The sequence below is a fragment of the Neocloeon triangulifer genome, unplaced genomic scaffold (assembly GCF_031216515.1).
Source record: "Neocloeon triangulifer isolate White Clay Creek 2 clone unplaced genomic scaffold, ASM3121651v1 ptg000012l, whole genome shotgun sequence".
In the NCBI taxonomy this organism is placed as follows: Eukaryota; Metazoa; Arthropoda; class Insecta; order Ephemeroptera; family Baetidae; genus Neocloeon; species Neocloeon triangulifer.
Genome location: NW_026775554.1, coordinates 6,667,790 through 6,680,789, shown reverse-complemented (window position 1 = coordinate 6,680,789; position 13,000 = coordinate 6,667,790). Strand labels below are relative to the sequence as shown.

The 13,000-nt window shown below is 40.1% G+C and overlaps 4 protein-coding genes across 7 annotated transcripts; 1 reads left to right on the top strand and 3 right to left on the bottom strand.

Annotated features, from left to right (window-relative positions):
* Position 1: 1 nt before the first annotated feature.
* On the bottom strand, positions 2–1,453 carry LOC132197572 (Golgi SNAP receptor complex member 2). The gene is made up of 4 exons (XM_059620925.1): positions 945–1,453; positions 774–879; positions 560–715; positions 2–506 (listed from the first exon to the last, which is right to left on the bottom strand). The coding sequence occupies exons 1-4, from the start codon at positions 1,079–1,081 to the stop codon at positions 261–263; spliced, it is 645 nt and encodes a 214-aa protein (XP_059476908.1). The 5' UTR covers positions 1,082–1,453; the 3' UTR covers positions 2–260.
* A 13-nt stretch (positions 1,454–1,466) lies between these two features.
* On the bottom strand, positions 1,467–1,964 carry LOC132197573 (large ribosomal subunit protein bL36m). The gene has a single exon (XM_059620926.1). It carries the CDS (start codon positions 1,837–1,839, stop codon positions 1,474–1,476), a length of 366 nt encoding a protein of 121 aa, XP_059476909.1. The 5' UTR covers positions 1,840–1,964; the 3' UTR covers positions 1,467–1,473.
* Positions 1,965–2,073: 109 nt separating this feature from the next.
* On the top strand, positions 2,074–4,241 carry LOC132197570 (sulfur carrier protein adenylyltransferase). Its single transcript, XM_059620922.1, has 6 exons — positions 2,074–2,691; positions 2,765–3,095; positions 3,164–3,372; positions 3,433–3,647; positions 3,763–3,985; positions 4,044–4,241. Exons 1-6 carry the CDS (start codon positions 2,472–2,474, stop codon positions 4,187–4,189), a joined length of 1,344 nt encoding a protein of 447 aa, XP_059476905.1. The 5' UTR covers positions 2,074–2,471; the 3' UTR covers positions 4,190–4,241.
* Positions 4,175–12,744, bottom strand: LOC132197567 (tubulin monoglutamylase TTLL4-like). Of its 4 annotated transcripts, none has more exons than XM_059620915.1 (16): positions 12,606–12,744; positions 11,241–11,474; positions 10,687–10,938; positions 10,330–10,538; positions 10,198–10,268; positions 9,369–9,488; positions 9,076–9,282; positions 8,628–8,899; positions 8,113–8,447; positions 7,833–8,049; positions 7,651–7,776; positions 7,453–7,593; positions 7,129–7,336; positions 6,983–7,056; positions 4,841–4,977; positions 4,175–4,721 (listed from the first exon to the last, which is right to left on the bottom strand). In XM_059620915.1, the coding sequence occupies exons 2-16, from the start codon at positions 11,463–11,465 to the stop codon at positions 4,547–4,549; spliced, it is 2,769 nt and encodes a 922-aa protein (XP_059476898.1). In that variant the 5' UTR covers positions 11,466–11,474; positions 12,606–12,744; the 3' UTR covers positions 4,175–4,546. The 4 variants fall into 4 exon arrangements, with proteins under 4 accessions (XP_059476898.1, XP_059476899.1, XP_059476901.1 ...); XM_059620917.1 differs by having other exon boundaries at positions 4,640–4,770; XM_059620916.1 differs by lacking the exon at positions 9,369–9,488.
* Between the last annotated feature and the right edge of the window lie 256 nt (positions 12,745–13,000).

Sequence of the window (13,000 nt, the reverse complement as noted above, 5' to 3'; positions counted from 1 at the left end):
ATTGAACATCTCTGTTCTTTATTTAACAATAAATACATTGATAATGGTCTGCAGCCACGTGGGTCAGAAGGAATAATTCATTCTCAGGTTTGGATTTAATTTATTCTGCTCGTGAAACAGAAGATGATTCAACAAGACCAGTTTTCAATCCAACTGAATATCATCTTTTCCATTTTTTTTTTTAAATCTCAACAACAACAAGCTGGGAGTGGAACGAATCAATGTTGTCTTTTAATGGCAGTCTATAATAATAGGGAGCATCACAGAATGAACTTGACGGTGAGCACCACAATAAGCAGGGTGACTACCATGCCAGCAATGAGAAGCACTTTGTCCTGGGCAGCACGCTTCTCGATCAGCCGCATGGTCGTGTTAGACAAGCCGAGTGTACTCGCAATGTCCAGCAGCCGTTTTCGAGCTCCTTTCAGAACTCCCCGCTGATCACGCATCGATTCAAGGATGGAAGAACCAGAGCTCAGAAGGTCATCTACACCCCGGTGGGCGCCCTGCAAGGATGATAATAATTCATTGACTAAAGAAGGTTTTATTAAGATCATGCCTGAAGAGCAGAGTGGTGCTGCAAGGACATATCTATATTGATACTGGTATCCTCAGTGCTGGCCAAAGTGGTAAATCTCCTCGTCAGTAACTCTTCCCTCTCCTGCTCTTCCTGGATTTTCTGAAGCTTTTTGTGTTGGTACATCCGCAAGGCCGCCTTTTAATTTAAAATTGAGGAGAAAAAAATTATATACCTAATAAATCATTTTCATTACTTGATGGTGCTGGAGGTCGTACTTTGCTTGATCAACTTTGAATTTGACCGACTGCCTTCGAGAGACGGGCTCTCTGAACACCAACGACTCCATTCTCTCGCAGTTACTGAAATTAAAAAACAAAAACAATTATGCATTTATAAAAATTGATTTGGATTAATATTAAAACACCTTGTTGCTTGGTCAATTCTGGCCTGCAACTCTCGCTCGAGGGCGTCGGCATCCGGTCCGTAGACCTTCTCAATGCGCTCGAAGCCCTGCTGCACCTCCAGCAATAGCTTGGTCGTCTGGTAGTACAGAATGTCCATGTCTGTCCAGGTTATGTGTATATTTCAGAATATATGCGGCACAGTTGGAAGAGCCCGTTATTCTATGTTTCACAAATAGGTTGAGTTGAAACGAAAAGGCACTCAGGGGCGATCGGGAACTTCAGAGAACTCCGCTTCTGAGAGGACGTGGAAATGAAATTTCCATTTCTATTTGGATATGGACGCTTGTTGATTTTTTCAATATCTTGAGACTTTAGAGACGGTTTTAAGTCTCAGCAGGCGAAACTCCACGTCCGTCCCAAAACGATGACGTCACACACTCACGTGACCACAGACCGGACACGCCCCTTCTTTAAAAAAATCTCACACATTTATTTTCTAAAAATGTTTTTTATATAGTTTTTAAGCACTAAGATTTTTTTTCTTATTTTCTACCACGGCCTCTGCTTGCTTTGCATGGGTCCTGGTGACAAAATCCACGTATACTTCTCCCTAGGCGCAAATGCGGCCTGCTTGTGTCTCGGGTGCGCCTTGCACATGACGTACTTGCGGCTGTCGCGGTACACGAAATAGCAGTCTTTGCAGCGCCTCTTCAGCAGGCCCTTAACCTTCATGCCGCAGTTCGGCACTGCCAGAAGGGTCGCACATGGAGCCTTCAGAAGGATCTTCTCGCCTACCGGCAGTCTGATCTGCGCCAGGAGGTGCACGGCTCGTAACTGAGGACGAAGTCCAACGTTCGCCAAGAGCCCTGCGGCTCTAGGCAGAAGGCACGAGGCCAAATTTCGTGCCAAATTCATCTCGAGAACTCTATCTATCTCCACTTAACACCCGGTTATCCGGTTTCTGTGGTAAAACACTTCGAAATCAAAATTAAATTCGCACACGGCGATCACTTGCCGTTGCCTGTTTTGTTTTTCAATCCGCTGACCACTCCCACTCTGTTGCATTTTGGATTGGTTCTTTTAGAAAGGCGCGAAAGCCTTGTGGAAGTTTGAAAAATTTTAACGAAGGGTATTATGAAAAGGATAAAATGATGTTTTGAAAATATTTAACTTTTTAATGCTTTATGAGTAGTAAATGTCAAAGATAAGAATTTAGAGATCATTAACACATTTTTTGAATGATTTTTGCAATTTTTGATTTAAAATCAAATTAAAGTGAAAGTGGTGTTCTCTAAAGTGCCATTATCCTTCTTTCACACTCCAACATAACAAACAATAACAACATACATAGATAGAACATAACATAACATTAACTAACATTCCGCAGGGCAGGGGCAGGATCGTGGATCGCATGCCGCATAACGCAAAAGATAATTATATTCAAAACAGAAAGATTTTTATTAGCTTGAGAAAACTAGAACTCGAGACTTTGATTAGATTTATATAGATGGGCAATTTTTAACCCAAATTGATAAAGACCTCAAATTATGCATACATCCCATCCAATGGCCGACAACATTGGACAACTCGAAAGGGAAGTTGCACAACTGAAGCGGTTGCTAGTCGAGAAAGAGGAGCTGTTGGCGAACCTTAAGGTCAATAGCGTCTCTCTTCCGGCTTTGATTGACGCCTCAGAGCAGAATCTGTCTAAAGAAGACGTTGTCCGCTTTAGCAGACAAATTATCTTACCTCAAGTCGGCGTATCAGGTAATTAAAGAGTAAAAATAAAACGAATAAAATGATAAAAAATACATATTTACTATATAATTTTTTTTAACAGGACAAGTGCGGCTGAAAAAATCCTCAGTGCTGGTCGTTGGGGCCGGTGGACTTGGTTGTCCTGTGCTCCTCTACCTAGTCAAGGCTGGCATTGGACGCATCACAGTGGTGGACAGTGACCTTGTTGAGATCAGCAACTTGCACCGGCAGACCTTGCACTCGGACGCCACAATTGGTCTTCCTAAGGTTGATTCGGCGTGCAGATTTTTTGCCCTGGACCAGAGTTATGCCAATGTTATTCCTATCTGTGAAAGGTTCACTCCAGAGAACGCAGATCGTCTTGTCAGTGAACATGATGTGATTGTCGACGCCACAGACAACGTTGGCTCTCGGTGCGATTCTTTAAATATCAAATTAAAAAAATCTAATCATGTTGAAAAATATAATTAATAATATTCAGGTACCTCCTTAACGATGCTTGTGTCCGCCACAAAAAGCCGCTTGTATCAGGGAGTGCCCTGGGTCTGGAAGGTCAACTCACAGTGTACAACGGCTTTGTAAAGAAGGACGGCGCCCTGGTTAAAGGACCGTGTTATCGCTGCCTCTTCCCAGAACCTCCTCCAGCTGCCAGCGCCACCAGCTGCAGTCAGTCGGGCGTTCTGGGTGCAGGTTTTTTAATTAATTTAAACGGCAAGTCACAAACACTTATATTATATTGAAATTTTGTAGTTCCTGGTCTCATTGGCCTGATGCAGAGCATTGAGGTGATAAAACTAATCGTCGACTGGCCACAGAACGAGTCTGTTGCTGGCCGAATGATTCTGCTTGATGCCAATGATCTTTCCCTGAGGACTGTCAGGCTTCGATTGGCTAACGAAAAGTGTCCTGCTTGCAGTTCAAACCCACAGAAAAATTTGCCATACTATATTGAAATGTGTGGAGAGGTAAGAAAAATTAAAAAAAAAAAATTTTTTGTTAACCATTTTATAAATTAAAATCTAAACCATTACTATTTTACTTTCTTCTACCAGCTCACAATTTTTATTTTTTATTCTGAAGGATGTTCCAGTAAAGGCACTAGAGGATCATGAAAGGGTCACTCCGGACTATGTGAAAGCTGAACTTGACAAACTTTTGTTGGTGGACGTTAGGACGGAGGGTGAATTCGGAATGTGCGCCATCCAAGGGTCAGTCAACTTCCCTTTTAAAGATTTTGAGCAGATTTTGCCAGAAGTTAAAAAAGCTGTTCTCGAAGCCAAGCAAAATTCTCCATCATTACAAGGTAATGACTGTAAAAAGTTTAAGTAAATTTTAGCAAATAATCTTCCTCTTTATTTTAGTTTGCTTTGTTTGTCGGAGAGGAAATGACAGCCAGCTGGCAGCAGTGAGGTTCAAGGAAGCCTACCCAGAAGACAAAGTTGTAGATATGAAGGGCGGACTGCACGCCTGGGCAAAAGTGATAGACGACCAGTTTCCAGTTTATTAAAAAAATTTTATTCCTAAATAATTTTTTTATAAATAAATCCTGGGAATCAACGCTTGTTTTTTTGGTTAATTGATTTAATCATTATTAAATTTTCTCGCATTACAATTAAATGAGTTCAAAGCGTTTGAGGGAGTCTTTATGGATCTAAAACACCGAATGAGCATTTTCGTTCTATAAAACAAGTCAATCGAGGCTAGCTGGCAAAATGCGTGTTTGTCATAAAATAGTGTCTTGAGCTACAAGCTAGCAACAATAAGTAGTACATGCAAAATAGTGATTTTTCTCCCAACATTGACTGACAACTTGATAGTGTGTGCACTTCACTGGAGGAGCGCTTCTTCAGGCAAGGCACGAGGGTCACGCTGAGTTGCTTTTGGTCATTGTCTTTTGCAGCTTGGCCCTGGTGGCTTTGAAGCAGCGCGACGACAGAGCCGAAAAGCAGTAGGTGCGTCGCCAGCAGGGGAAGTGGTGCTTTTTGGCCTTCATTAGTGCCTGTTGTGCTAACGCTCTAGCAGACTTTGTCGTCATTGGACTGGGTAAATCAAAGAGAGTAGAAACAGCAAATTAATGAAAGTTTAAAGCTGAAAATTTTCAATTAAAGAAAAATCATAATTAAATGTATACTTGAAAGAGAAAGCGATTATTTCTCACTTAGATAGAACTTGGGACTCTTCAATGGACTGAATCAGGACACTCTCTGCATGTTGCGGCTCTTCAGAGGGTGCAGGAACTTGCAGTGCTTTGCTCTCCAACGCTGTCTCCGTCGCTGATTCCGTTTCTGCAGACGACTGAAAGGCACAAAAAAATTTTAAATTGCGAACCGCCTGACAATGAGAACAAAAACAAAACTCTTTCAAAATCTACAACACCTTTAAATATACAGCTCGTGAATACAGAAAGTTGCCTAAAATATAAGTGACTAATTGTTTATGTACAAAAATACAATTTTTGCTACATTTTTTTTCATCTACATTATAATTTATTTCTTCTACTGATTAGTGTTTTGTGAGTCACGTGTTTTGCCAGCAAACTGTTAGCATGGTGCGTTAGTGAGAACATACTTATGAGAATCCATGTTTTTACCTCTCGGAAAGCAAGATGCACGCAACTTCCTTTTTTACTTAAGCGTCTTACGTACAAGTCGAACGGATTTAGACAAGTTTTAAGCATTGATTAATGAAAGGCCTAGCTCTAGATTCAAATAATGGATGAGTCGTCTTTTGATTGAGTTTAATTTCACAGCTCATTACATGAACACCGAGGACAGCAATATTATTTTATTATTATGACAGGTGCGTGTTTTGAATTTTTTGTTTCACACATCAAATTTTACTAAACTAATGAGATATTCGTAGATTTGTTTCTCAATTCTCAAAGTGGATTGGAACTTGGAACTTCCTGAAATTTGCCTCCTATTCATAGAGTTTTACGAAAATATTTTAATGTATTATAACTTAACTTTTGACTTCAAACTGATTGATACTTACAACGGGAACAGTTCCTATCTACTTTGAGGCTCGAGCAATTTCTAGCACATATTTTAGCTCGTATAGTGGGGTTCAATACTTGATCTATAAAAAATATTCCTAATGCTACTTTTGCTAAAATTCAAATCATTTTTGTTACTGACGGCACAAATATTCTACACAGGATAAAGGCACTGCATTTTGTGCGACTCCTTTTACTCTCATAGCAAGTAGGGATTTTGACTAGCATTTTTTTTTCATACAAAATAAAGCTAAAAATTGACTCTCCAATGAGTCCAATGTAACAATATAATCTAACAATATTTTGATAACAGCTTTAAAAGCATTTAAGCTTGACCATCTGTTCTATAGAATACTAATAATAGTAATCAATCATCTAAGGTAAAATATCACCGAAGAGAGACACATAGGATCGACGCAGACAAATTTAAAAACATTAGCACTTTATCTCGAGCTCTAATAAAATTCCGGAAAGTGTCCGAAATGGAAAATAAGAATAACAAGTTGGCGCAACCCAGTAAGAAACGAAATTTAATTAATGGAATACACAATCAACCAATGGACTAAAGGATCGACTACGCGTGTGACATTGCGAGTATAAGTAAACCATAAAAGGTCATATCGATCAAAATAGAGATTACGGAGGCTATTCCTCAAGTACACGGGCCTAGATGATGGTGGTGTCAACTTACTCTGCTCGGTTTTCTTAATTTGCGAGTAAATCTTGCGCAACAGGCCACACACTTTGGCCTATTAAGATCGATCGGCATTGTCAACAGTGTTTTTAAATCAGTCTCGAGTAAGTGCGAGGAAATCGAATGAATCAATTTTGTTCAATTATGTACAAAAATAATTATATAATTTATATGTAATTATCAACAATTAAATAAACATGGTGCTCAGGTGTTGGGCTATAAAATGACGTCGTTCGATCGAGGCAAAAAAATGAGAAACTCGGCTTAGAGAAAAAAGTGCAGCTGAAAAGTCAAAGAAAAAGCAGCGACTGAATAATGAGAAAGGCGTAAATTAAATGACTCACCTAAAGTAAAAAAATCATTCTAAGTAAGGAAAGCAAGAGTTTGAAAATTATGTCATATTTACAATGGGGAAAAGAAATAAGAGAAGCAGCTTATGTACACGAGAAAAAATTAACTCTTTTAAAGAGAAAATGTGAAAAATGAGTTTTGTTCCCCAGCGATCAGAACTGCACCAGTTTTTACAGCGGCTCAACTTTTGTTACAAATCCTCATGCGCTCGTTTCGTTTTAGAAGCAAAAGTAGAGGTCAAACGAGGGATCATGACTCACCTTGGCGCGGGCACTCAGCGCTGGTATGTTTAGGTGGTACTTCTGCTTGCACAAGTCTTCCAGTAATGAAATTCCTGAAGGGACACAAGGCAGAACATAAATAGATATTTATTGCTGATTGTGAAAAAATTGTTAAATGATCTAACCTGGGGATCTATTAGAGTTGTATCGCGTCTCCCATGCATCGAAAAGCATGTTATAGTAACGCGGCCCCTCGAAAAACTGGTGGTAGCGGTGAGTGTACGGAGTTGGGAAGACCCTGATGAAGCCTCCGGCCTGCGTCAGTTCATCCTCAGCCTGCACCAAGTGCCGTACATCGTCTGCAGATAAGTTTTGCAGAATTTGGCCCAGGTACTACAACAGAAAATAATGTGTTCAGATAATTTGACATAAATGTAATTTAATTTCTAATAAAGCTTATTTTGCCCTTGATGGTGTTTAAATTTATGAAAAGTTTGAAGAAGACTCACGTCTTCCCGCTGGTAGGCCTCTTTGGTAAAGAAGAGCTGTTTGGCAGCCTCATCGCGGGAAAGACCAATGTAGTAGAGTCGGTTGTCAATGCACAGCTGATTTGTTTTGACATCAGGAGCAAGATTACGCAGGAAGTCTTTCTACAATTGAGATAATTTTTTCAATAAGCCTCATTTTGCTTTGACAGATCTGGTTACCTGCATGGAGGATGGGAGCTTGTTGGGAATGTGGTAGCCAGCCATATTGAGCAAATTGCACACCATTGGTCCTTTCACAGCCTGGTCAAGTGGGGAGGAAGAGTGCAGCGAGGGTGAGATATTCACCTGTGACACAATTCAAGAATTGAAATCCACGCTCGAAATCTTTAAATGCAACAGACCTCCAAGAGCCACGGATTGAGGTGCTCGTCTAGTAAGACGTCAACCCCAAACAGCTCGTAGCAACAGTAGCGTGAGGAAACATGTTCTCGAATGAGTGGCGCAATTGAGGATTCACCACTGATTATGGTCTTTACCACCAGATCCTCCAGTCGAGACCACAGCTCATTCACATTCACTCCTTGCTGTGCCAAATATGTCCACAGCGATTTCACAGTCCTGTGGTGAAATTAACACATGAGAACAAAATTTGAAAAGCAGAGTATTATTAAATGAAGTTACCATTTATGTCCCTGGCAAGCGTCGGCGTCCTCGTTCTGTGTGTAATGAGAACTATTCTTGTTGATGCTGTAGTTTGTGAGGTGCATGTAGCGGTCATGAAGGCTGCTCATATCATTCGAGTATTTCACAGAGGCAAATCTGACGAGACCATCGTCGTAGAGGTAGATGCGCAGAGGGTCGACGCTGCTCACGAACACATACAATCGCAGGTCAAACTTGCTGCCATTGATGAGGTATGGTTGCGCAATGTAACGCTGCACCACTAGCGGACGCTTCTTTGGGATCTGCGACCACTTGTGCACAACACGAATTCCTGTCCCTCTTGCTGACGCCGGCTGCATAAAAATTTGAATAAAAATGATACTACCTGCTGGAAACTCACATTTTAAAACAAGGTGGTTGATGACTTTATTTTAAAATTTAACTAACTATCCATCACCACCAGATATTTTAATTTAACAAGTAAATTATGAACGTAAGTGCAATTGATAATGGGTTGTTGGTGTGGTACTGACCGGCTTAACTATCCACTTTTCAATGCCGCAAGTCTTCTCCCACGCTTGGCGAAGGAGGCGGAGATCTTGAGGTAGAACGTAGGTCTTGGGCATGAAGCCAAACTCCTTTTTGCCAAACTTCTGCATTAGCTTGTGCAGGTTGCGCCACAGGCGGTCTTTGCGGCCAATTTGAAAGGTGCCTGGGAAGTGGTTCATCTTCTGGTAGTCTTTGATGCTAGTAAACAGTGCCGACTTCATATGTTTTCCCCAAGTGCCAGCCCAATCATTTGTTGCTAAAATTTAAAAAAAGCCCAAGTTGATGATAAAAAATAAGTCATATATTTAAACTAAACAATTAAGTCATTGAGTAAACTAGCAATATTAAGTTTCATGATTCATATCATCCTTTCTTGTTGATGAAATTTGTTTTTCTATTTTTACTTTCAATGAATTCGTAGACACCACTCACTTTTTACTAATCTGAAGTTTGAACGCAGCAGAGTCCTCCTGACAACAAGCGGAGTTATGGGACTGAGCTTCCACTTGAGCAGTCTCTTAACCTCTGCAGGGAGGCCAATTTCTTCACCCTGTGCCCCATCGATTGGCATTTGGAAGCGCACATATGGCGGCACATATGAGAACAAACTGTTCCTCAACGGTGGCTCATTTTGATTCCCTGCAAATTCAAATTACAAATTATACTTTTTAGCTTAAACATTTAAGTGACTAAAAAGAAAAAAATATTGCAGGCGGGAGAATCACCTGTCTTGGTGGCGAGGCTCGGGGCTGTCAGACCACTACAACTCGAGGTCTTGGACAGCGCAGAGTCGGTTAGTGATATACTGCCCAAGGTTTCTCCAACCACCGATGGAGTATTGGAGCCTGGACCACAAAAACACAGGCTGCTCATTAGCATGCATTTGCAATCAAAACTTGCGATGGATTGCTTCAGTGAGTATGTAACTTGATATGTTAAGAAAGAAAAATGTTCATATTTGAGGTGGGCCTTGGTGTTTTGCTATCTTTACAATTAAAATAGTGTCCAGGTGAATCAATTTTTTGGCTCAAAATCAGTAGTTCACTGCATTTCATTTGCATTATTTAGTAATTACTAATTGACCATTCTTAAAAAAAGGGACAATTTGTGAACTTTTCTATGCAGGCATTTAAGAGAATAATAATGATAATAATTTTCTGAAACACTATAATGCTTTCATACATTACCATGAAAAAATAAATAAAACTGAAAGATATTTGAAAGAGTAATCCATACTAACCAGAGAATCAAATAAAATATTAAGAAACTATTTCACACCAAAATTTGATGGAGATTTTGTATTTTAATTCATTATTAAATGCTACTTAAACTAGCTTTAACCATATTTATCCACTGCTGAACAATGATACTTAAAAAGGAGGAACTTGATTCATTAAAAAAAATCATTTAAGATTTATATGGGTCATCTCATAAATTTCCAGCAATAAGAGTGGTATGGCTTGCTGGCAGTCATTGTGGAAAATTAATATCAAAAGTGACAGTGGAGGCTTTCTTTATAATGTATAAGCACTCTGATAAATGCAATGGGGTCACCTGGATCGCTCGACTCATCAGACACAGTCTGCAGCTCTTCGTCCTCATACTCATCATCAATTGGGATGTCACTAAATTATGGAAAAAATTTACAGATCGAGATCAATATAATGTTACATTCTTCACTCAAACCTGGATTCGTTGTCAGCAATATTGCTGTTTGACTCCCAGAGGCGCTGGACGGCCGGCATGCTTGGAGAGACTTCTCTTGGCCGTTTGGTGGCTGCAGCAGAGGCCGCTGGGGCGATCAGCAAAGGCTCAGTACGCATCCGTTTGGTTTCTTGCTTGTGGAAGGTCGAGTGATGTCTCAGAGGTCGCAGTTGCGAGCGAACAGCTTCCAACTGAAAATTGGGACGTAATATAAATTTATTGAACTAAAGATCAAATGACCCAATCAATTTTTTTAAGAAAACAAAAAGAAAATTGATGGTTGGGCTTTTCTGCAAATCGGATTCAAGCCTGATTTAGGAGATAATAAAAAAATCATACCTCTTGCTGTCGGTCAGGCCAGTTGTCAAGAGCAGCGGCCGATTCTTTGAGGAGGTGCGAGGCCTTGGAGAGCTCATCGGCGGCACTGGACTGGATCTCACCCAGCACCTGACTGTTGCCAGCCCTAGGGAAGGCCTCCCTAGCGCAGGCGTGCTCGCGGTTTTCCGAGCTGCTGCCCATCAGTCTGCTTTCCATCAGGCACTTGCCCTCACCCTCACCGAAGAACCCTGCTCGATTTTTCCTCCCGTCAATCTGCATAATAAAAAAAAAAATAATAATTCATTAACATATTCCTCTTTGCAAATAAATTCAATAAATTTAACCTTTGAACTTTTCATTTTCTTTCAAACATATGTTGATGTCTAACAATTTATTTATATAAAAAATTTAATTTTAAATGAAATTTCTGCCGCAGAGAGTTAAATCGAGAGGCGATATTTGACACGCTCAAGAAGTATGTGTTGTATTGAGCAATCGATCTGTTCTGTGCGGCAGAGGAGGTAATGGTGCTATTGGCTGTTGGCCGAGATTTCGCTCTCCCGCAGTTCACTCACCGTGGATGCGGCTGCCTGCGAGGGGCTGACGGGGGGCGGCGAGTCGGCCGTGCTGCAGTGGGGCCGCGACACGCAGCACTGGCTGCACCGCCACTCGGCGAAGCTGCCCTCGCCGCCGGAGAAAGAAGGGCAGCAGCTACTCGAGATGTGCTGACAAGTCGCCACACCGCCGCCCGGGTAATCGTGCTGCTGGCATCCGTGCGCAGGCACTTTTACGTAGGCCATCTTCAGAAACTGCACACACAATTATTGTCAATAAAATTATCATGCCGTTCCACATTCAACTCTTTCAATTATTATAAGTTGTACTCAAATGAGTTAAAATAAAATCAATGTAATTCTAATTATTATACGTAAAACTGAAATTTAAACTTTGAATGATTCCAAATAACTATAACAATACTAATTCAATGAAAAAGAGAGTTATAAAATTTAAAAATTATATTGCACAACAATTAAATTTGAAATTTTTTAATCTTTATTAATATTTAATTAAATTTAATAATAAAGAATTAAAATTATACTTTATTTCAACATAAGACTACCCTCATCGAAAACAATTAATTTTATCTGAATGTGAATGTATCAATTCAAGATATTATGTGAAAATTTCAACTGATTCACTTGAAACAAATAAAATAAAACGTTTTCTAATTTTAATAATTATTTCAAAATTAATGTTGTTATAAAGATGAACTTCAGCCAAAATATTGAACTATAATAATCGCAAGTAAAATAATTTTCATTTGCTATAAAACTAAATAATTTATTTCAATAAATATATTTTTATTTAGGTTAATTTGATTATTTAATTAACTTTTTCCACCGATTGCCAATAAAAAATAATAATAAATGCGATAACATAAAATATTAATGCGTTTTTTGCATTACAAATAATACAAAAGTTATTATCTCATTCGCCTTGAGAGGCCCCGTGCCAGAGCGCGGCGGTAGCAATTTGGTACAAATTTGAGCAGATTCGGCGGCCTTGAGGCAAGGCCTCTCCGTTTCAAATGTGTGCGAGGAATCGAGAGTGCGATGAGAAAGAATGGAGGCAAAAATCAATAGCAAAACAGCCGATCAGCCCTGCTGTGTCCGAGGCGATTGCTGACGCAGAAATTTTGCCCGAGGCCGTAGAAATAAGTCCCCCAAAGCCTAAAAGTGGCAAAAAGCCCCTCGTGGTGGTTTAATAAGTTTTAAAAATAAATAATTCAGCTGGAAGGAGCGCGGGCACGTTTGCAAGAGCGACCTTTTGACCTCGGATTTCGGCCGCACCCGGGCGAATTTGACCGCAGGACGTGGTGGAGAAGTCGACATTAAAGTGACAAGCAAGTTGCTGGCTGGTGTAAGCGCAGAGTGACTTACCTGGCGAGAAATCGGCGGCTTTATCACGAATTTTTAGACGGCGCCATTCGGTTCCCTCAGCACGACATCTTGGCCTCGTCGCGGGTGGGGGGATTCACGGCACCGGTGCTGACATGGCGCCAAACGACAGGCACGCAAACTACAGGAATATATAGTTTTTTTTAATACATACACGTGTTTACTTGTTCCGACTTGTATTTGTGGTCCAAGAGAATGTCAAAAAGTTTCAACATTTTATTCGAGGCATTATTAAACTATAAGACCAGATTTGTTTCAAGTTGGTGCTAATCAATTTAACAATTTAACGTAATTGAAACTTTTCAAGATTTGTTTAATCTAAATGCTATTTTAGAGTTCAATTTAGTATAATTAACTTAATAATTAAGAGAAAATGA

Bases quoted from the DNA above. Each gene is read 5' to 3' on its own strand.
- LOC132197572 (XM_059620925.1), bottom strand. From the start codon at position 1,081: ATGGACATTCTGTACTACCAGACGACCAAGCTATTGCTGGAGGTGCAG. The intron at 880-944 runs GTGTTTTAATAT...TTTTAATTTCAG, and splicing joins AGAATTGACCAAGCAACAAG to TAACTGCGAGAGAATGGAGT. The intron at 716-773 runs GTAATGAAAATG...TTAAATTAAAAG, and splicing joins ACGACCTCCAGCACCATCAA to GCGGCCTTGCGGATGTACCA.
- LOC132197570 (XM_059620922.1), top strand. From the start codon at position 2,472: ATGCATACATCCCATCCAATGGCCGACAACATTGGACAACTCGAAAGG. The intron at 2,692-2,764 runs GTAATTAAAGAG...TTTTTTTAACAG, and splicing joins ACCTCAAGTCGGCGTATCAG to GACAAGTGCGGCTGAAAAAA. The intron at 3,648-3,762 runs GTAAGAAAAATT...TTTATTCTGAAG, and splicing joins ATATTGAAATGTGTGGAGAG to GATGTTCCAGTAAAGGCACT.
- LOC132197573 (XM_059620926.1), bottom strand. From the start codon at position 1,839: ATGAATTTGGCACGAAATTTGGCCTCGTGCCTTCTGCCTAGAGCCGCA.
- LOC132197567 (XM_059620915.1), bottom strand. From the start codon at position 11,465: ATGGCCTACGTAAAAGTGCCTGCGCACGGATGCCAGCAGCACGATTAC. The intron at 10,939-11,240 runs GTGAGTGAACTG...TTTATTATGCAG, and splicing joins CGCAGGCAGCCGCATCCACG to ATTGACGGGAGGAAAAATCG. The intron at 7,057-7,128 runs GTTAGATCATTT...GTGTCCCTTCAG, and splicing joins CAACTCTAATAGATCCCCAG to GAATTTCATTACTGGAAGAC.